The following is a 22,688-nucleotide window of genomic DNA, read 5'->3' on the forward strand; positions in this document are numbered from 1 at the left end:
AGCTGTCTCTAAAACCTCTGCTCCCAAGGGGCCACTGGCACTGCTGCTCACCCACCCGAGAAGCAGCTCCCCAAACACCTTGTTTCCCAATGCTTGCTGAGATTTCAGATTTCTCTGGTCCCAGCAGAGATAAGATTTCAGGATGTTTACAGTCTCAGAAGAAAAGCTATGACAAACCTAGACAGCATATTAAAAAGCAGAGACATCACTTTGCCGACAAAGGTCCGAATAGTCAAAGCTGTGGTTTTTCCAGTGGTCATGTATGGATGTGAGAGTTGGACCATAAAGAAGGCGAGCACTGAAGAAGTGGTGCTTTTGAACTGTGGTGCTGGAGAAGACTCTTGAGAGTTTCTTGGATAGCATGAAGATCAAACCAGTTAGTCCTAAAGGAAATCAGTCATGAATATTCATTGGAAGGACTGATGATGAAGCTCCAATACTTTGGCCACCTGATGGGAAGAGTCAACTCTTTGGAAAAGACCCTATGCTGGGAAAGATTGAAGGCAGGAGGAGAAGAGGGCAACAGAGGACAAGATGGTTAGAGGGCATCATTGACTCAAGGGCCTTGAGTTTGAACAAGCTCCGGGAGATGGTGAAGGACAGGGAAGCCCGGCATGCTACAGTTCGTGGGATCGCAGAGTCAGATGTGACTTAATGACTGAACAACAACATAATTTCAGAGCATAGTTTGGAAATTGATTTTAAAAATAAAATTTAAGAAATATAAAACCCATGGAACCTTTGCCTCTACTTCTGGTAGCTTAAAAGATCCTGTGTTCCATCATCTCAGATTGCTCTTTACATACAACTGAAAACTGTTTTTCTGAAATTGTAATTGATAAGTTATTCCAAATCAGTGTGTTCTATTTCTAAAATAACATAGTTTGTTAAAGTTTAAACGCTATGGTTGAAGTCATCTTAAGGTTTCTGATTTTTTTTTTTTTTTTTTTTTCTGAAGAAGTAATGTCCGTGATACAGAAAAGCCAGCATATGATGGTATCTGTCTATAGTGGCATAGTGACCCAGGTCATCTCCCTCTAGATGCCTCTCCGTGGAGGCTTTTGCTTTTGGCTTTTGTCTTCTTGTGTACCCATATTAATATCAACTCTAGTTCACTGCCACAGTCCCTGGCTATCCCACCCTTAGTCTCTCCCAGGTCCTTTGGTTGTGATCCATAACTTTCTTACTAGCTGTGGGTCAGGAATGATTTCATTACCATCTTTTTGCTACTTCACTCTTTCTGGAATGGTGTAGTTCTGTCCCCATTCTCTTTGGCGCATGTGTCTACATTGGTTTTTTCCTTAGATTACAGACTTTTGGATGGTGGGTAAAAAGACTTTTTTAATTTTTTGCTTAAATACTTCCTACTTCTGTTACGATACTGAGTTCTGTGGAGCTCACTAAAGTCTCCTTGATGTTATTGGTAGTTTAGATTATTTGGAGCTTCTCATGTTAGAAAGACTAGGGGTTCTTAATTCAGCACCTCATTTTCCAGATGAGAAGACTGAGGCTCAAAGCCCATCATGCCCGCAGGAGCCTTCCTGTGCCCCGTGTTTAGTGTGTTCAGGGTCAGCACCCTGGTTTGGGCCAGTCCCAGAGCATCCTGGTTGGAGCCCTGGAGTGAATGGGTCTGGTCTGCGAGTGCCCTGTTGCTCCTCCCCTCTAGGACCTCGGGCCTGCTACCACACCTTATCCCTCTGTAAGAGGAGTGAGCTTTCACTGTCTCCTACGAGAGGCAGTATTGCATAATGCATGCAGGCTTGGGCCGAAATAAGGCGGAGGTGCCTGCCCTGGAAAACCCTCCCCGGTCTGTGGGGTAGGGACAGGGCCTGGGGATGTTGCGGTTTCATGTCTCTGAATTGGAATGACCTTTGGGAGGATATCCTGGAGCCTCAGATCTTCATTTTACATCAAGACTCCTTCCATGCACACCCGCCCTTTCTGAGTTGCCAGAGTTTTAAAAATGAGCCCAGTGGGCCTTTGTTTTCTTGATGTGTTGTGAGCCAGAAACAAATGAAACTCAGGGCCGGCTGATGACTCCTGTTGTAATGTGTCTGCCTGCAAATGGCCCCCAGCCGCTTGGGTGGAATGGGGTTGTGAATAATTTCAGGAGTGATTGACTGGAGAGTTGGCTGTAACATCCTGCTTAAGAGTGTGAATTTTCAAAAAATGGTTTTAAATTTTGAATTGTGGTAAAGAAACCAAAAATCACGTAACACAAAATATATCATCTTAAGCATTTTTCAGTGCATAGTTCAGTAGTGTTAAGTATTTTCACGTGGTTGTGTCTTGGGCCCGTGGGACTTTCTAAACTTGCAAGACTGAAATGCCATACCCTCGAACAGTAGCTCCCATTCCCCGCCTCCCCTGCCAGCCACCACTCTTCTTTCTGTTTCTATGAGTTCGATGACTTCAGTTACCTCCTGTCAGGGGGAGTCATAGAGTATCTGTCCTTCTGGGACTGGCTTATTTTACTTAGCATGGTGTTCCCAAGGTTCATCCATGTTAAAGCATGTAATAGGATTTCTTTCCTTTTTAAGGCTGAATACTATTCTATTATATGTATATAGTGCATTTTGTTTAACTGTTTATCTGTCTATGGCTGTTTAGGTTCTTTATATCTCTCAGCTGTTGTGAGTAACAGTGGGTTGAACATGGGTGTGTGGATATCCTTCCACGATCCTACTTTGTATTCTTTTGGATACGTACATAGAAATGGAATTGTTGGGCTCCATGGTGGTTCTATTTTGAATCTTCTAAGGAACTGCCATGCTGTTTTCCATCGCAGGTACGCCACTTCACGTCCCCACCAGCAGCGCCCAGGAGTTCCAGTTTGTCCACATCCTCACCAACACTTGTGCTTTCTCTTTTTTTTTTTTTGAAGTGGACATCCTAATGGATACGAAGTGATATCTCGTGGGGGTTTTAATTTGCGTTTCTATAATGATTAGTGATATTGAGCATCTTTTCATATGCTTTTTGGCCATTTGTGTATCATCTTGGGAGAAATGTCTATTCAAATCCTTTCCCCATTTCTAAATTGAGTTATTGGATTTTTTGTTGTTGCTGAGTTGAAAGGAATGGCTTTTAAAATCAGACTGTTCTTGGCTTCAGTCCCAGCCCCTCCGTTTGTGAGCTATTTGACTAAAGACACTTGCCACAGAATCCTCAGCGATTCATGGGTGTGATAGTGGTACTCACTTCATAGAGTTAGGGATGTTCGGCAACCTCTGAGGAAGGACCCAAGAAATGGGAGCTAGTGCTCCATGATAGAGTGGTCTGTTCCTAAGAGGGATTTAAAGGAAATGAGAAGACTGCCTTCTGAGTCCCCTCCACAAACAGCAGCTGCTTTGAATTCCACCTTCCCTTTGATCATCACTAGACTTTTAGGACCAGCGAACGGTTGTGCTAGGACAGTCAGAGACTCTGTGTCAAACGGAGGACACTCACGTTACCAAAAAGAACATCTGGCATCCTGGGCGGCATGCTGGTGGTTTGCAGAATGGCTTCAGCTTTTTGGCAGAATGCTTGTCATTGTCCGAAGTCACAGCCAGAGGAAACCTGGGTCCTTGGGAAGCTGCTCCACCCCAGGTGCACACATGGGGTCCAGGCACCACCTCGCTGAGTGGCCATGCGCTCTCAATTCGGAGACGGGAGAGCCGTGGGCCGTTAGTGCTCTAACGGATGCAAGGGACTGGTTTCTTTTCAGACTCTTGATGAGAGAGACAAAAGACCAGGAATCATTATAAAGAAATTAGTCACAGATGTTTCGCTCTTTAAAATCATCCCCCGGCAAGAGGTTAGACAGCATGTGGCTTTCAAGATGTCCAGGAAGTTGACAGGCGCAGGGAGCTGTGACCTGGCCAACCACGCCCATGGTTGCCAGGCTTCGGGGGGTCGGTTTCCCCCCCCGGGCTCACCTTCCCTGGAATTAAACTGAGTGTGCCTTACCTGGTTTCTCTGTGTTCTGCCAGGATGTTTCAAAAACTATCTGTCCTCCGGAGGGGCAGGTAGGTAAGTCTTGACCCAATTGCTTCGTCGGTTCAAGCTCAGCAGTCCGCTTCTCCCCTCTGTCCTCTGCGTATGTGACACCTCTCGCTTCTTACTCACCAAAGCTCTCAGTGTGCTGACATTTATCACATTCAGTGATGGTCAGAGAATTTCACAGTTCCCCTTTAATGAGTTTTTGGGCACAGTAAATCATGGTAATGGTCTTAAAATTTGCTTACTACAACATCAGCTTTCAAAAAACATTTGAGCTTGGCATGTCCACTATAAGTTATGTGATTTATAAAGTGAGGAACTGTTTGAAATCTATTGAAGTTTTGAATGAGTATCAGGGCACAGAGACATCTCAGTGATCGTATAGTTTCCATCTTCTAGTTGAAAACATCAAAGCTGAAAACTTGACTAAAGCCAAAACCCAAGTTTCCCCACCGCCCAAGGGTTGTGGATTCCCGGGAGGAATGCCACCTCCCAGGCTGATTTCTCTCAGGACACAGCCCTTAAAAGGAAGGCAGTGAGGCCGGGGCTTTCCAGGTGGACAGGTCACATTTCCACATATAACCCGACGAGCATTGTGTGGGATTGGGGGAAGGACTGGGCTCACTATTTTAAACTTCTTATTTCATATCATGGACTTCCCCATCCCCTCTCCCCAGAAAGGCACAAAAGTATTTCCTAACTTTTTAAGTCCTGAGCTTCCTTTCATGGATTCCGACCTCAGATCACATCCAGATAAGCATTGTGTAATGGGATGGGTGGGGGAGATGATTATTTAGTCACAGTTGCAGGAGGGGCAGGAGGGAGGGCTTCTTGCAGTTCCTCCCGGTCGCTGACTGAGTCAGAGTTCACTTGGGGCGTCGTGCAGGCCCAGCCCAGCCAGGCTCCCCCGCCGCCTTCCTGGACCACCTGTCCTCCCGCTGCCCCTCTGGCCTTTCCCCTCGGTCACACACCCCCTCTGCTCCCGCTCCCCAGCAGTTCCCTCCGTCTCAGCGGCTCCTCTCTGGGGATGACAGGACTGGAATGTGACTCTCATCTGGATTAGTTGAGTTGAGTGACTTCCGGTGCTCCTCTCCGGAGATGAGGCTGAGTGTGTCTGCCCCACCCAGCCCTTTGTTCGGGCCCGGGGGTCAGGGTCCCACCGTCCACTCCTGAGGGGCGTGCCCCAGGGCTTCAGACCCTGTCAAAGGGCATTGAGGATGGAGGCCAGTGCGGTGCTGACACCCGTCTGGAAGCCACGTCTGCATGTTCAGTGAAAGCAGAGACCATGAAGAGCGCTTAGCTTTGGGAAGTGGGGCTGTAGGTAACTCTTTTCCTTTCTTCTTTTTTTTTACTTTCATATTTTTAGTGTCTCTCATTTCTCTGCAGTCAGTTAAAGTAGTACCCTTTTCATGGGGGGAAAAACCAGTCAGCATTCCTAAAAGTCTTCACCTGAGCCAGAAGGTAAAAAAATAGGGCTTCCCTCCTTGTGAGTCACCATTTTATCATCTTCCCGGTCCACTGAGGCAGCTCTCCGCGTCCCCTCTCCTCCGCGGCCCCTGTTGCTGTCCGCGCCTCCTCCTCCCGCGCAGCCCCTCAGGGTCGGGTCTTGGGACTCTGCCCTCACACAGGGGCTCTCTATGCCTCAGTCTCTGTCAGCACATCGTCTAGGAGCTAATATCGTTTTCAAGTGAAAGTCCAAAATTTACAAAAAGATCCATCCTCTGCCAGCGACAGGAGGAGGGAGGTCTGTATAATCAACGTACAGAGATTCTGAGTGTGAAGTTTTCTGTGGAATGCTGTCCCAGGCACTGGGTTTAATGCTAGATGAAGGAGCATGAGCTGTAGTCAGGGAGAAAAAAGGATGGGAGCCGCGGAGTGTGGACATAGCCTGGTTCAGGTCTGACTTGGAAGGCTGTGGCTGCCGAGGGGAAGCGCTTTTTAAATTCCCTGGAGGACTTTGGGTATTGTCTTTTGTTGGTACAGTGCTGTTTTGTGGTGTGAACCTTAATGATTTGGGGGTTACAACTTCATCAGGATAAAAAGATCCTTTTCTACTCCAAGCTTTCTAAGTATCATTTAAGTACAAATTAAATAACACTAAATCTATCCATCTATATTATAAAAGTCTCTGTGACAGAAACTGTCTTAACTCTTGATTCCTTCACATAACTTTAGTACTTTCTTGCCTTGAATGTATTTTCTCCAATCTTATGTTGAAAACTTGTGTTTGTCTCATGTCTTGAGGCTGTGGAGTTGTCCTGTTTTTCTTCATCATCTTACAAGTGTTCAAGTGATTTTAATTGAAAGATAGGTTCATCCGCATTCTTGTGGGGACTTGGAAGCACGTGTTTGTTGAGTGTGTACCTGGGTGCTGTCTTGCAGCTTGTTGGGGTGGAAGAAACTTCCAAATCTGCCTCCTGTAGCAGAATAAGATGTAGCCTAGGTGTCCAACTCAAGACCTGGCTCACAATAGACACCATAGGACAGCCCAGGACAGTCTCCACGTTCACGGCACAGATGGCAGGTTCAAGTGGATCCCTTGTTCTGATCTCCGGGTCTTCCCTTCTTACAAATTTGGGTTTTGCCAGTCCACCAAGACTGAAAATACCAGTTTGTTCCTTTAGGTCATAATAAAACCTTGTTATCTGTGCTTTCAGAACTTTTCCTTTCTTTATTTCTTATTTTTTTTTTTTTTTTTTTGCTGCTGACCTCTTTTTTAAGGAAACTTTAAAGAGGCCTTATAAAACATTAAATCAGACCTGCTATGCTGAAATGGAGTGGAAGGGTAATTTAGAACCACATGTACTCCTGCTATGAACTGGATGTTTATGTCTCCCCTAAATTCATATGTTGAAGCCCTTAATTCCCTGTGTGTTGGTATTTGGAGGTGGGGCCTCCTCGGGGAGGTAACTAGGTTTAGATGAGGTTCTAGATGTTCAGACTGGGCAAGTACAGTGGAAAAAGATGAAATGAGGACTAGAGTTAACAAAGAAATCGCAAGTTATAAAAGAAAACACCTCATAAATGACTTTGGAAGGGAGAGAAAGTCATCATCAGGGAGTCTGGATTCAAAGGAGCCTATGTCTGCGTTGCCAGCCAACGTGGAGCCAGATGCAGATCACCTACGGGAAGAACAGCACCGCCTGTGACTGCTATATTAAAGAAGTCCCCGGGCACCTTTGACAGCCTGGCATTCGTCCCCAAACCCCCAATGAATTCAAAAGTGTAGTCAATGATATTGGGACCAACAGACCAAAGGCTGGAAGGTGTCTCTGCAGCTTGGGATCCCCCAGCTGAAGAAGGATGTGATTTGCAAGAAATGTGTGTTGTCGTTGGAGTCTCGTCGTCCGTGTCAGCCGTGCTGGCAGTGGCTCCGTCGCTGTGCGGCAGGTCATCACGTGTCGTGTCTGCCTGTGGTCACAGCTTCATGTCTGTTTTCTCTGCACCAGTGTCTAAAGACGGCTAGGTGGCCTCCAGGAGGGGTTGGAGGGAGGGGTGTGCTTCCTGGGTTGAACTTAACTGTTTATAGCTAACTGATCTTAGTAAACCTAGAGATACATGGGATTTTGTTTGTTTTTAAGGTGAACATTTTGAAAAGCAAGAGTAATTTATGTTGAGTGCTAAAGAATCCGCGTGCCAGTGCAGGAGACTTGGGTTTGATCCCTGGGTCGGGAAGATCCTCTGGAGGAGGAAATGGCAACCCACTCCAGTATTCTAGTCCAAATCCCGTGGACAGAGGAAGCTGGCGGACGATAGTCCACAGGGTCGCAGGAGAGTCGGACACAACTTCTGACTAAACGAGAGGTGGAACCTCCGAGGTGGGATTAGTGCTTTCCTTTCTTACAAGTGAAAAAAAAGGGAGAGACCAGAGTTCTGTCTCTGTGATGTGAGGGATATAGCAGGGAGGAGGCAGACCTGGAGGAGGGCAGTCCTCAAGCCCCTGGCCCTCCCAGCCTCCAGAACTGGGAGAAGTGAGCCACCCACTGTTGGCACGTTGTTGCAGCAGCCTGAGCTAGGACCGCTCCGCTCCCCGTGCCTCTCCTGGTCCCCACGTGGACTCTGCACGCGGAGCGTCCCGGGTACAGTTTGGAAACCAGCCCTCCACATGCAGCCCCTCTACTATCACCCGGCTGTGGCCTGATCCTCCTGACGCCCTGTGCTGTGGTCAGGGGGGATTTGAGGGCGAGGATGCTGCTTTCCTCTCTAGGCCTCTTCTCACCTGCCCAGGACGACGGAGGCCCAGAAAGGCCCCTCGCCCTCAGGTGGGGTGTCTGGGGCTGGCCTGCTGGGAGGAGGCACTGGAAGACACATGCTAAACAAAGGAGCTGCTTTTGTGCAGATGATTAAAAAACAGGAGTGGAGAAATGGTGAGCTTATCTGCTAGTTGTGTAGTTTTCTGTGTCAGATGACACATCGGTCTGTGTTTCTGACTGTTTATGTTCGTATTTGGGGGTTTTCTGGAAGCAAATTTATTATCACTGTAATTGTGTGGGTAGTTGATCTGGATTAGGAGGGAGGGACCACTTTCTAATGCATTTCCTAAGAAATGGTATTAATTTTAAACAATTGCCTTTGACAAAGATAAAAACAAGGTTGGTCTTGGTGTTTGCAAGGCATGCTGTGTTACATTCAAAATTTTTATTTAATGATCAGGTCATCCGTAATGAATGGAGTCATTGCTGAATTAATTTGAAATAATTTGAAAAATACCCCTATTCCCAAGTGTTATATGAAACCACCAATTAAAGTAAACCTATAACCTAGAATACGTGTTCCAGTCATCAGAAACCCAGGCTGCTGGGTCCCGCCCCCCGGGTTGTGATCTAGCAGGTCTAAGGTGAGACCATAGCAGGTCTAAGGTGAGACCAAGAACCTGCAGTTCTAACCAGTCAGCAGGTGCTACGGGTGCTGCTGGCCTTCAGACCTCACTGTGAGAACTTCTCCCGTGGACTGAACCCGCGGCCTGGGTTCTGTGGATGGTGACCCCACGTGCTGGTGTGGGCAGCGGGATCAGGGAGACGTCTCCTCCTAGACGCCCACAGTGAGGTCCAAGCAGTGTGGGCTTGACCAGCAGCTGTCATCATGGAGGGTCAACCGTGTGAGTGGTGAATGTTGGGTGGTCCCACCCCTTTTTAAAAATCCATGAGGACAAGCTCTTAAGGGCTCAGGTAGCAGCTGGGGCAAATCCCCATGTGGTAAATGCTCACGGGCTAGTTGTTTTCCCACTTCTGCTCTGGAGCTTCTGTCAGGATGGCAGTCTTGCTTATTTAGCACAGGAGACCCTTCCCTCTTTGACCAGACTCATTTCTTACAATCCGTATGCCCTCCTTCCAGTGCGCGCCCCCCCGCTAACTTTCCCAGAGTCACATGGAACTGCTCAAAACTCCCCAGGAGTTCATCTCAATGTGTCATTTGAATTTCCTCCGTCTTCAGGGAGTGGCCTTCCTGGTCACCTTGCAGGGCTTGGTCCCTGGCCCTCCCTCCACCGCTGCCCTCGCCCCGCCCCTGTGGAAGGGGCAGCCGAGGGGCACCTCTCCTACAGGGAGGCCTTCCATCACTGCCCTCTGCGCTTTGGCCACCCCTGTGGGCTCCTGTCCTGCCACTTGTCATGCTGACCTGGCACGGTGGCCTCCTCAGCTGTCTCCTTGGGGACAGCAGTTGGTTCATTTCATCGTTGGTCTCGGAATGAACTAAATGCATGATTGGACGATGAGCACTGCAATTTGTAATGTTCATATTTTATATAAAAAGTCATGTATCTGCATAAATGTCAGATGTCTCCATTTAGATAGCTATATGTAAGGTTTATATAAAGTTTTTAAAATGGTTTTTCTTAAAATTGAGAATAAAGCGGCTGAAGAGAGCTGAGCCCCAGTCACTTGGGCCTGGAGTGGTGTGCTGCCTGGGGCCCTCGGCGTCCCTTCCTCCTCCTCTGCCTGTTTGCCCTAGTCCCCTCCACCTAGCCCGTCCTTCCTGACTTCTCTCCCTCCTGCTTCACATTTCCCAAGGGGCTGCAGGCTGCCGTGACCTCCTGCTCCTCTGAGCTGCTCTTGCATGACGGTCAGCCCCCCGGCATACCGTTCTCAGGATCTTAGCAGCTCTGCTGGAGTTGCTGAGGGAGCATAAAGGACCTGGCAGGGTTGGGAGTGACCGGAGGAGTCTTCTCAGAGGGCATGACCTCAGCTGAGCTCTGGAGGAGGAGGAAGGGAGTCAGCCACACAGACAAAGGCCAGAAGGGCCACGCAGCCGTCCTGAGCGTGGCCAGGCCTCTGCAGTGCTGGCTCCTCTCATGACCACGGGTTCCGGACGCAGCCCCGGAGACCCGGGACCACGCTGTTATTTTCTTCATAGAGTATTTGTCTCTCTTCCCCAGTATCCTTCAGTCAGCCAGTCGTCTTTTTTATCCTGAGCCCCAGTCTGATTGTGGAAAAGTCTAAACAAAGATTTCCCCAGCTTCAGGTTAAGATGATAAAATGATGGTGACGGTGATGTGCGGCCCAGCACGTGCCCCTGGCCCAGAACTGCTGTTGGTGCCCGCAAGGGTTTGTCACACAGTCCCTGCCTCGGAGCCGTGCGAGGCAGACGCTGTTGTCCGCTGTGGACGAGGAGGTCGGGGCACGGAGCGGTCACGGGGCTGCTTTCTGGGTCGGGCAGTGGCAGCACATGTGTCATCAGGGCCTTGTTTGCCTCTCCATTCATTCCTGTCACCCCAGGGCCCTGGGAGGAGCCAGCCCAGCTGCACCAGCTTGTCAGCTCTGAGACTTACCGGGCGGCTGGGAGGGTGAGATGCACGGGTGCTCAATGCTGCCTGGCGCAGAGTAAGTGCTGGGGGTGAATTGCTGGAGCCTCACTGTCCCCGTGGGAAAAGGAGGGGACTCAAGCTAAGTCATCCTCTAGTGTCCCTTTCAGCCCCACATTTCCGTGCTCCGGCAAGGGCTGAGGATTCCCTCAGGCCAGGGCAGGGAGGGCGGGTGAGCAGGAGCGTCCCCTGGGGGGCAGGCCTGGTCCGGACGCACCCCCCGCCCCCCCAACACACACCCCCAAAGGCCTGTGATGGTGGTGTGCTTCTCCACCTAACTGTGTCTCATAAAACTGCAGGAACCACAGTTTGAAATTCAAGGTTATGTACGTGGTAACCGGAGAGATGAAACTATGACGAAGATGAACATTTCATATTCCCACTGAGGCTGAGTATTTATTCCTCTTCATAGTTTTGTTGGGGCTTCGCTGATAGCTCAGTTGGTAAAGCATCCGCCTGCAATGCGGGAGGCCTGGGTTTGATCCCTGGGTTTTGTTGTCTTTGATCAAGAAATGGGAGTCCTGACCTTTGATCCTTCCCAAAGGCGTGTTATCATCTCCCTTGCAGATGCAAAAACAAATGCCATTCTTTCAAAAGGTAATTTATCCAGGGCGCTAAATAAAAAATTCACATGTCTGCAGCATTTTCTTGGTTCTTTTCAAGCTTCTGTAGGCCTTGACTTTCTCAGGCTCTTCCTCCCCCTCTGGGGCGGCGCTTCCCCCTGAGCTCTCACAGCTCAGCCCCAGAGGGAGGCCCCCCAGGCTCCCCAGGAGCGCCTGTGTGCACCTTCCTTCCCTCAGTCATCTCCTGCCTCTGCCCGGCTCTCCTCCCTGGACCTCCATCACCCTGTGCCTTCCTGCTTCTCCATGAGCTGTCGTCCCAGCCCCTCACCAGACTGAGTCCAAAGGTCATCTTTACAGACCCTTGGAAACTCAACCCCACGTGCCAGCTTTGGGAAGTCATAGGGATAAAGATCTGTAGGGCTCTTGAATTTGTTTTCAGTTTGTGCATTTTTTGGCTGCTTAAAAAAAAATCGTGTGCCTCCCCATTACATCTATGTAATCTTACATCTTACTCCCACTGCACCCCATCTCAGGCAGAGGTAGGCTCCCTGTTCTGTCTTCAGAGCTTACTCTCTTCCCCACCCCCAGCCCTTCTCCACATTGTTTTCTAATAGCCCTTCATTTGTCAGATCTGCTAAGCTCTGCATTCCCTGATGGCTAGGGTATCGTTCCAGGGCTAAAGAATGCAAAAATGAGATAAATTTTCTTCTAGAAATTGTAAGAGCCCAAATTTTTCCATCATTCCCACTGATTAATACATAAATAAGCCAGTCAGGTTGTTGATAACCTGGCCAGGACCATATTCTTTTTTTGTCTGCACACCGTCTGGTCATGAGCAGAATGGCTCAGTGCATAATGCTCACCTGCATTTCTTGTGGTGCTGCTCTTACAGGAAATGGCTCTTATTATTTCCACCCATCTGAATATTACTTGTCCTTAAAGCGCAACCACCAGTTCCAGCACCCTGATGCTGGTAAGAATGACAGCTGATATTTTATCGAATGCTTCTTCCTCTGTGCCAGGCTTCCCCGCCTGCACACTTCCATATGGAGGAGGTGTTCGTCTCTGAGTGTGTCCCACTCTCTGGAACCCCATGGACTGTAGTCCACCAGGCTCCTCTGTCCATGGAATTCTCCAGGCAAGAATACTGGAGTGGGTTGCCATTTCCTTCTCCAGGGGATCTTCCTGACCCAGGGAGCAAACCCAGGTTTCTTGCATTGCAGGCAGATTCTTGACCATCTAAGCCACCAGGGAAGCATCTACATTGAATGCTCATGCTAATGCTCTGAGAGGCACTCTGATGCAAATTTTGCATGTGAGGGTGCAAGTGTAAAGTGTTCAGACCACCTGTTTGAGGTTAAGTAGCTCGGTTAGTTGTGGAGCTGGGATTTGACCCCAGACATCTGGCTCCAGGGCCCAAGGCCTTGACTTGATGCCCAGGAGAAATTCATTTTCTTTGCTGAACTTCTTGTACACTTTGTATTTCTTAGCAGTCGTCTACTTCTCTCAGTCATCCTTGACATTTGAGGGACTGTGTCATGTTCATAGGGCTTCTGGATTTCTAGTAGCAGGTGTCAAAAACTTAAAAATACTGGTTTTTAAAAAATGAATGTTTCTTAAAAATTCTTTTTTCTCATGCTCAAGTTGCCTCAGTCATGTCTGACTCTTTGCAACCCCATGGGCCAGAGCCCGCCAAGCTCCTCTCTCTATGGGATTCTCCAGGCAAGAATACTGGAGTGGATTGCCATGCCTTCCTCCAGGGCATCTTCCCAACTCAGGGATCAAACTGCATCTCCTGCATTGCAGGCAAATTCTTTACCACTGAGCCACCTCATATGATGCAACTGTAGAAAAACAGCAAGTTTTTTTTTTTTTTTTAATTATTTTCCATAAAGCATCCGAAGAAGTCAGGGTAGGGTGCAGAGAGATGAATTCATTTCTTGGTGACTTTCCTGTGTGTGTCTGCTGTTTTCCCAGGCATGGAATATAGCAGGGACCGCCGATATCTCTGCTCCCCTAGCATCTGTTCTGTTGTAGGAGAGGTGAGGCTTGTGCTTTGTAAACAGTTTGACAGCATTCATTCAAGGACTGCTTGTTTCTTTCTTAAATCTACATATTCTTTTTCTTTGTTTTTTTTTAAAGAAATTTGCTTCAGCTGTTGGTACAACAGATGCTGCAGATGTGAATCCCTGTTGTTAACTTTTCTCCAGAGATTAAATGTTCAGTTTTAATTCTTGTTTCCAAGGTCTGTGGGACATAGTTAAAACAAAGGTTTGAGAGTAACTGGAATTTTAAACGTTTTCTTTCTCTTTTGGCATGGGAAATCAGGATTTTTCAAAAGGGATGGAGATAGTTATATAATGCTCTATCGTGGGATGAGGAATAAAAGCAGAATATTGGTGAGTACTGTCTCTTAGAAGGTCCATCTCTTCATTTTCTTCCGGCGGCTCCTCTTTCTTACAGGGGTACTTAACGCATCATTTAATGTCATGTCTTTAAAAGGAGAAGAACTGCAGTTCACACTTGGAATCAATGTCTTATGAAAGTGCAAGAAAGGAGCCCTCCTTGTATTCCAGACTTCACAGAGCCGGGGGCTGGACAGGTGTGAGGCCAGGCACACGTTCCTTTTCCCCCCGCCCTGTCACACCAACCATGCGCCATAACGTTCTTCCCCACACGTGTGTGTGCAGAGGGGACGTGGCAGCAGAGGGCGGCTGAAGAACACTTGGGCATCAACAGTATTGGCACCCCGGCATAGATCATATTTATGACTCTCCTGAGAATGTTACAGCAGTGATTTAGGCAGAGGCAGCTGTCTCTTAGGGGCCCTGAATTACGGCTGGTTAAAAAATTCTTAGAACCCATTGAAGGCTATTGTTGCTGAGCGTCTACATAATTTAAGCCCTCTGCATCCTGTCTTTATAGGAGCTGTCAGAATAGTAAAAGCCAGTCCCAGACTGGCCTGTGCCTGCCGCCCTGCGGTTGTGTGGCTTTGCAGACTTCAGAGAGACGGCTGGTACTGCCTGCGGTCTCCGCAGCTGGGTTGGTCAGAGGAGAATGCCATTTCCCACACTGTGCCCCGAGGGCCCGGAGCCCAGAAGGTGTACGTGTTTGCAGAGGTTTACAGAGAGGGACTGACCGGCTGGCCTGGGGGTGGGGGAGCCGGCTCTGACTCCACACTGAGCCGCCCTCTTCCACCTGAGCCTCTGGCTGGCTGCCTCTCAGCACGAACATAAGTTGAGGACAGAAGCGAGGTCCCCACGTTGTCCTGGAGAATATTAGAAACATCAAAGCCTCTCTCAGACCACCAAGCACATCTCATCCTGGGTGCATATAAAGGACTTGACAAATTCTGGTGTCAACAGCTTAGGAACGATCCACGTTAACTCATGCATTTGTTTATGATTAGGGCAAGGTCCTAATAATAAAAGCAAGCCAGCAGTTGTCCAACATTTTCATGCTATCCTCACCCTGCCACTCTAGTCCGGCCCCTGCATACAGGAGTGTATACCTCACGCAGCTACGCCCCAGACACGCATGCACACACTTGAGTGATCAGCAAGTATAGCCTTATCCCAGATCTGGGTCTTTTTCCATTGATGAGATTAGCCAGGTCACATTTAGAATAAACAAATGTTTATCCCCTTTGTGTAAATTACTAGTAACTAGGTTACTGTTAATATGAACAAAAGATAGTATATTTTAAAAAATTGTTAGAGACTAGGACACCAGTAATTGTTATCACATAAAATAAACTTGGTGAAGGGGATGTTTTACCCCTTCCCAGGGTTTAGGAGCGAGTAAGTGATGGGTATTTTATTTTGATTCAGGTTCTCACTGGAGGTGATTTTGTTCTCCCTGGTCCCCAGTGGGCATTTAGCGCTGTCTGGGTGTTTTTGATTGTTAGTGCTGGCATGAGTGGATATTACTATCCTCTCGTAAGTAGTACCCAGGGATGCTTATAAACATTCCGCAATGCACAGAACAGTCCTCTGTGATAAAAAAAAAAAAAAAAAAAAACTAGCCCAAAGTGTCAGTGGTCCTGCTGATGAGACACCCTGCTGTAAATTGTTAGGTTTATTTGCTGAGCTGTATAGCGGATTAGCCTTTATTGAGTTAGTTCACACTAGTGCTCGTAATCCATTGTGTTTGCACTGGGCCTTGGTACCCTGACCAGGATTGGGACGAGCTCCAACCATGTGTGGAAGCCTGAGTTCAGGCAGCTGATGGCGACCCTTGGACTATGTTCTATGGGCCATAGAACAGCCGAAGAAAATGAAGAACTGACATGATAATAAGTACCTAGGGTCGCGGGAGGGGTGAACAGTAAAAATGTGGTGTGGAGCCCAGTTTTCCGAGTGTGTTTTGAGACCACCAGTGGTGGCATCCCCTGGGAGCCTGATGGAAATGCAGACTCTCAGGCTCCCCTCAGACTGACTGACTCGACATCTGCATTTCTGCAGGATACCCATGTGCGTCTGAAAGTTAGGTACTGGGTAAGCATTTTTTACTTGGAGGAAAATATATCTCGATTCAAACTGTGGCTCTGACTTTTACCAGAGGTGTGACCTTGGCCACGTTATAAAACCTCACTGCACCCTAGTTATTTTTCCTGTAGCAAGGGGATAACATCACCTACCTCTTGAAGTGGTTGTGACAATCAAACAGGCTTATCTGTGCCGAGGACTCATCACATGGTAAAAGCTCAACGAACTGAGCTGTGATGAATAAAAAGAAAAAGAAGGCCAAAGTAGAGAACCCTTTTGTTGTTCAGTTGCTCAGTCGTGTCTGACTCTGCGACCCCGTGGACTGCAGCACACCAGGCTTCCCTGCCCTTCACCATCTCCCAGAGTTTGCTCAAACTCATGTCCATTGAGTCAGTAATGCCATTCAACCATCTCGTCTTCTGTCATCCCCTTCTCCTGCCTTCAATCTTTCCTAGAATCAGGGTCTTTTCTAGTGAGTAGGCTCTTCGCATCAGGTGGCCAAAGTATCGGAGCTTCAGCTTTAACATCAGTCCTTTCAGTGAATATTCAGGACTGATTTCCTTTAAGATTGACTGGTTTGATCTCCTTGCCATCCATGGGACTCTTCAAGAGTCTTCTCCAACACCACAGTTCAAAAGCATCAATTCTTTGGCGCTCAGCTTTCTTTATAGTCCAACTCTCACATCCATAACATGACTACTGGAAAAACCATAGCTTTGACTAGACGGACCTTTGTTGGCAAAGTAATGTCTCTGCTTTTTACAGAGAACCCTAGGGAAGCAATTTGTGTCTTAAACCTCACAGTCATCATCACCAGACAGTGCTTGGACTCTTTGCAAATCTGATTTCTTTGAATAGGAAAATAGCGGAACCTGGAGTGTCATAAGCTTCTGTAGACTGTGGTTCTTGTCAGCAGCCTAGTTGGCCGAGAGTGGGTGGGTCTGGGGACCAAGCAGCCAGCATTGCTAGACACGTTCCATCCGCCCAGCCTGAGGCACACCGCTCTGTTCTTTCTGCCACAATTTGAAAGTTAACATAGTAGGAATCTTTAGGACACTGAAGGAGGAGAAAGGCTGTGGCTGACAGGAAGGATGCAGTTTGAGGAAGGAGACCACGAGAGTTGAGTCCTCATCTTACTGATAGGGTTTAAGGATGGGGAGGAGTCTTCAGATTCAGTCCACTGAATGCTCAGGTGACGGGGCGGTCCCTGGGTTTTTTCTATATACACATGAAGGTCTGCTGAAATCCGGCTCTACCCACCGCCCCTGCGCCTGCCGCATCACCCCTGACAGCTCACAAGAATTACTTTTTGGAAACAAGAATCTTTTATGAACCAGAGGGAGGGTAAATACTTCCAGTATGAGATAAAGCAGAACTTGAATCATAACTGCAGGGTCCAGCAGAGTGTCAGCAGCCAAGATGGTAAAAGAAGAAAACAGACAAAGAACAGAAAAAGGGAAGGGCTCAAGTGGAAGACTTTGTGCTGCAGAATAAGATTAAATTAATAATACTGACTAAAGTTCCTTTTGAAAAAGGGATTAATTTAGACTGTATTGTGTTCAGTCATGAGTGCCCCTCTAAGTATACAGGTTGTGGGAGGTGATTTGTCTTCTAAGTGTTTTGCAAGAGAACATTTTTTCAACCTTTGATTTAAACCAGAGCAGGTTTGCAGTATTTTCTTTAATTTTCAATTATAAAAATGTTTATTATCACAAATTTTAGAAAACTCAGGAAATACAAAGATGAGTGGCAATCACACCAAACCCAGAACCTGCCAATCTCTTACTCAACTATTATTTATCAAGCACCTGTTGGGTGCCAGGGACTGCATGGTGCTGGGCAGACCCTCATGGACAAGAAGGCAAAGTTCTAACCTCTGAGCTTACAGTTGAGTGACTACATTTTGATGTGTTTCCTTCTAGTATTTTTTTGTCTGCCCTTAGTATGTGGTAGCCAACAATAGGAGTTAGCATTCACTGAATTCCTGTGTGTTGGACCCTGTTTTAGGTGGTTTGTAGTATGTATTAACTCAGTCCCTGTAACACCATTATGAGGGAGGGGTTATTATTCCCACTTGAAAGATTGGGAAATGGAGGCTCAAAGAGGTTAAGAAACGTGCTAAAGATCACAAAATCCACAAATGAAGGGTCTTGATTAAAACCATTAAAAACCAGGCAGCCTGACCTATTAATCACTGAACTGCCTGCCTCTCATAATATTTACAAAATTGAATTCATACAATATAGACAGTTTTGATTCCTGCTTTTAAATTGACCATTACACTGAGCATCCTCCTGTAGCGTTCATAAATGGTTCTATTATTTCTTACCTCCAAAAACGTACAATTTTAGTTCATTTGTTTAATAGGCTCACAACGAAACAAGTGTAAATTAAAATGTGATAAGTACTTTTAATGGCTTATTATTTTTTTAATTCAACATTTTTAAGAGGAGTTAAGGTGGGTGACTTACATTAGGAAATTAAACATTTTGTGGCTTATGCATGATTTAACACAGCAGGAAAACAAACCCAGCTTTAGATAAAAGGCAGTGGTGATGACTGTTCTGTAAATTAGACATAACATGGAATTGTGTTAGAGCCACTGGGTGGAAGAGAGAGTGTGTTGTCTGGTGGATGGTTGTCAGGCCCAGGTTGCCTGCACAGGCTTTTCCCTGCATGTGTTAAGAATGCACGGAGTCAGATGGGGTCCACTTGTAGGGGAACTTAACGCTGCTCTTCATGGCTACTTTCATGGTGAGCCGTTGGGCTGTTCTCTGTGCCTGTCTGTAAGGCACTGGTTACTGTAACACTGCACCAGCAACATCATGTCTGCAGTTGGGAAAGGCACAAATTCTTGAACTGTAAAGAGATTTCAGCTAAGAAATAGAAATTTGAAAATTGACGGCATAAGAGACATTTGAATTGTGAAAGTGGTAATCACTCAGTTGTGTCCAACTCTTTGCGACTCCATGAGCTGCAGCCCTCCAGGCTCCTCTGCCCATGGGATTTTCCAGGCAAGAATACTGGAGTGGGTTGCCATTCCTGTTTCCAGAGGATCTTCCCGACCCAGGGGTCGAGCCTGGGTCTTCTGCATTGCAGGCAGATTCTTTACCAATTGAGCCACCAGGGAAGCCCCTTGTAGGTGTTTGTAATTGTAGGAGTATCTATAGAAAGCATGAACTTACTGTCTCACCCTGGACAAATTACCAGGCTTCTCTGAGCTGTAGCTTTCTCTTCAGGATGATACTTGCCTTCTGGATTTGGCATCAGGATGAAAGAAATCTGTCTGTATGAACACCTGACATGGTGCCCAGCGCTTGGTAGAAGAACTATTAATGGTCACTGTTACTATTGGCAATTAAAGATGAAAAGCTTTAATCTTCTTTTAAAGCACCTAGCCTTATAACGCAGTGGTCGGGAATGTTCCTGAAGCCAGACTGCTTGGGTTCCAGCCCTGGCTCTGACTGCTTCCTGGCTGTGTGGCGTTGGGCAAGGCGCAGAACTGCCTGTGCTTCAGTTTGTTCCTCTTTAGAACTGCATAGTTATACCATACCTGCATCTGTGGGTGGCTGAGAGGTAAATGAATAATTATACATAAAGCCTGCAGAACAGTTTGGATCAGAGTGAACGCTACATGAAAGTTTGCTGTGGTTGTTAATCATGTAGTCATTAATTCAGAAAAAGGTAAAGTATTATACCTTACAAAGTAGGTGTCTTTGCAGATTTCCCCAGCTGCTGTGACTTCTTACCATTTGATGTAACAATATAACTTGTTAGATGTTTGTAGCTCAGGTGTAGTTTTTCAATTCATAGTAAAACTTGAATTTTAAATTTAGTAATGTCATTTTTAATATCTGAATGAGCAGAATTTTCTGATTAGGGACTATATTTAAATATAATTTTTTATTGAAAAATGGCCATTCTGAATGTGGTATATATATACAGTGGAATACTTCTCAGTCATTAAAAAGGATGAATTTTTGTCATTTGTTGCAATAAGAGCTGGACTTGGGAGGGTATTATGCTTAGTGAAATAAATCAGAGAAAGATGAAAACTGTATGATCTCCTTTATATGTAGAATCCAAAAAATACAATAAACTAATACATATAACAACAGAAAAAGACTCACAGAGAACAAACTTAGTGGTTCAGGGAGAGGTGGGATGAAGGGGAAGAGGATAAAGGGTGCAAACTACGATGTATAAAATAAACTACAAGAGTATATTATACAACACAGGGAGTATCGCCAGTACTTTGTGTGAATTATAAATGGAGCATGACCTTTAAACATTGTGCATCACTGTCTTACACAGCTGTGACATATAATGTGTGTGTGCTCAGCTGTGTCCGGCTCTGCAGTCCCATGGACTGTCGCCTGCCAAACTCCTCTGTCCTTGGGATTTCCCAGGCAAGAATACCGGAGTGGGTTGCCATGCGGTGATCCCAGGGGACCTCCTCGACCCAAGGATCGAAGCTGCATCTCTTGCATTGGCAGGAGGATTCTTTACCCTTGTACCACCTGGGAAGCCAATATATTATACTGTATAGCAACTATACTTCACTTAAAAAAAAATGAATAAAAAGGAAGAACAGGAAAAGCTGACCATTCTGAAATGCCCTTTTCCCTCCTCAGATTACTCAGAGCTAGGAGAGCTTCCCCCACGATCACCACTAGAACCAGTTTGTGAAGATGGACCCTTCGGCCCTGTTGCAGAGGAAAAGAAAAGGACATCTCGTGAACTTCGAGAGCTGTGGCAAAAGGCCATTCTGCAACAGATACTGCTGCTCAGGATGGAAAAGGAAAATCAAAAGCTGCAAGGTTGGTCTTCTTTTTTTAACACTGAACTGGCCTGATGGTGGTTTAATTGGTCCTGACTCTGGAGACACATCAGACATAGATGTGTTATTAAAAAGAAAAAAGCAAGGTTCTCCAACATACATAAATATACATATTAAATGCCTGTTTTACTTTTTTAAAGTAAAGTTAATACCTTTTAGTTTCTGGAGGTTTAATGATAATTTCACCAATTGTAGTAAGTTGAATCTTTTGAGAGACATCCTTCAGATGTAAGCTTTAACTCTCTGAAAAGCATCTTTTGTTTTCTTCTTTCTCTTTGTCCCTGCTTTGTCCTCTGCTGTAGTCTTTGCCTGGGTATTAAGTGTGAACAGATCCTACTTAAATCATTATAGTTCATAACCTCACTCTGTACTTTTTTAGTGAGTTGCAGGTAACCTGAAAAACAGAGGACTAGACTTCAGGTTAGCTGAGTTCTACCTGTATTGATACTCAGGTTTTAGATAGACTGATTCGCTTAATCCTGGTGACAACTCCAGAAGTTAGGTAGTAGCCGAAAGAGAAAGCAGAGACTCAGAGCAGCTCCAGGGTTATGTTAGTGCCAAATTGAGACATGAAGTCTGAAGTTTAGATTTTGTCCATTTCCTGATTCCAGTAGTCACTTGAATCAATAAATATTATTTTCAAAGTAGCTGAGGAGCTGTGTTTTATGTACCCTGGTAGTATAATGGAAAGAACATGGGTCTTGGAGTACAGAGAGTTGCCTGGATGTAAAATGAGGATTTTGGTTGAGAAATCTGAACATACTCTTTAAAAGGGAGGCTTGTACACGCTGACCCTGTCCAGAGCAGCTTTGGAATTACTTTCTGTTTCGTTGAACTTGCTCCTAGACTGCAGATCTTCATCTTTTACTGTAGCGTTTTTATAGAACTCAAAGTTAAGACAACAAATCTGATGAATAAGGTTCATTGTCCAAATGAGTATAGCATCTTTAACCAAAAGCAAGGAGTCAAATGCAAAGTAATAAGACCTTTTGATAAGAATAGTTAAGCGGTTGGAATGGTCTATTCACGGGTGTCATGGCCTCTCCAGTACCCAGAATTGAAGCTGAGAAAGACAGCTCGTCCCATGAGGCTACTGTGGACCGAGATGCCACGGTGAGGGGAATTTATAGCAGTGAATGCAAAGTTTTCTCCCAACTCTGTTTTTCTGTCATTTTGTTGCATGTTCTTGAAAGTAATTCTGAAAGCAGATGTCTAAAACAGTGATGGCATTGCTGAGTGTTCCATCAGCTGGATGACAGCTTTGGAGCAGAGCCCTCGAGTCATTGGTGTTGGTTGGCATTTTTGTTGAAAAGCTGAAAGGCAGTTATATTCATCATGTAGCCCATAAACCTTGATGCTTATCCTGTCCAGTCTTCTTGCAGATGGCAGCCGCGGGAACTCAGAACGTAGTTGTAAATGTAAAGGATACTGGCTGGCTTCTTGCGAATGTGGGGCGGAATCATGACTGTAACTGATGATACAGGATCAGATTGCCACAGAGGCAAAGCTTTTGTGAAGCTGTGCAAGTGATGGCCAGGCCAGCTAGAATGGATGGGGAAGGGGTCCCTCAGGTACCGGGAACACCTTGCTGGGTGTTGCATTGAGTTCAGTAGCCCTTGCCGGCATCTTCATTTGCTACTTCCTTATTTCATCCAGCAGAGTTCTGTCCTGTGTGGTCTCTTTATTTTTACTGTTTGAATCTCTTTCTTTCCTTAGCTCTATAAAGTCCAACATACTTTTGTGGTGAAAGCATAATAAACTTACTAAATAGCATTTAGAAAGCATTGTGTTTAGTACCTATATTGCTGAGGAAAATAATCACCAATAATAGCCTCATCATGAATCGTCTAAAAACATTTAGTAGGTTTTCTTGGGGTGACATGAGGGGTGCAGAACCTTCTTATTAAATGCAAAAGCAAGATTTGACAAAAGCCAGCCAGAAGTTCACTAGAGAGAATCATTCTATTTTTTTTTTTTTTTTTTTTTGCAGCTGGGAGAGACTCTTGCCATTGATT

The 22,688-nt window shown here is 46.1% G+C and overlaps 1 protein-coding gene across 9 annotated transcripts in view; it reads left to right on the top strand.

The window, feature by feature from the left end:
* TBC1D1 (TBC1 domain family member 1) overlaps positions 1-22,688 on the top strand; it is a 224,886-nt gene that overhangs the window by 157,519 nt on the left and 44,679 nt on the right. For all 9 annotated transcript variants that reach the window (XM_061164544.1, XM_061164542.1, XM_061164540.1 and 6 more), the window contains one exon: positions 20,468-20,653. In XM_061164544.1, coding sequence (XP_061020527.1) covers positions 20,468-20,653 — 186 coding nt within the window. The remainder of the gene's footprint in view (positions 1-20,467; positions 20,654-22,688) is intronic.

Source organism: Dama dama, chromosome 17 (genome assembly GCF_033118175.1).
Source record: "Dama dama isolate Ldn47 chromosome 17, ASM3311817v1, whole genome shotgun sequence".
NCBI lineage: Eukaryota > Metazoa > Chordata > Mammalia > Artiodactyla > Cervidae > Dama > Dama dama.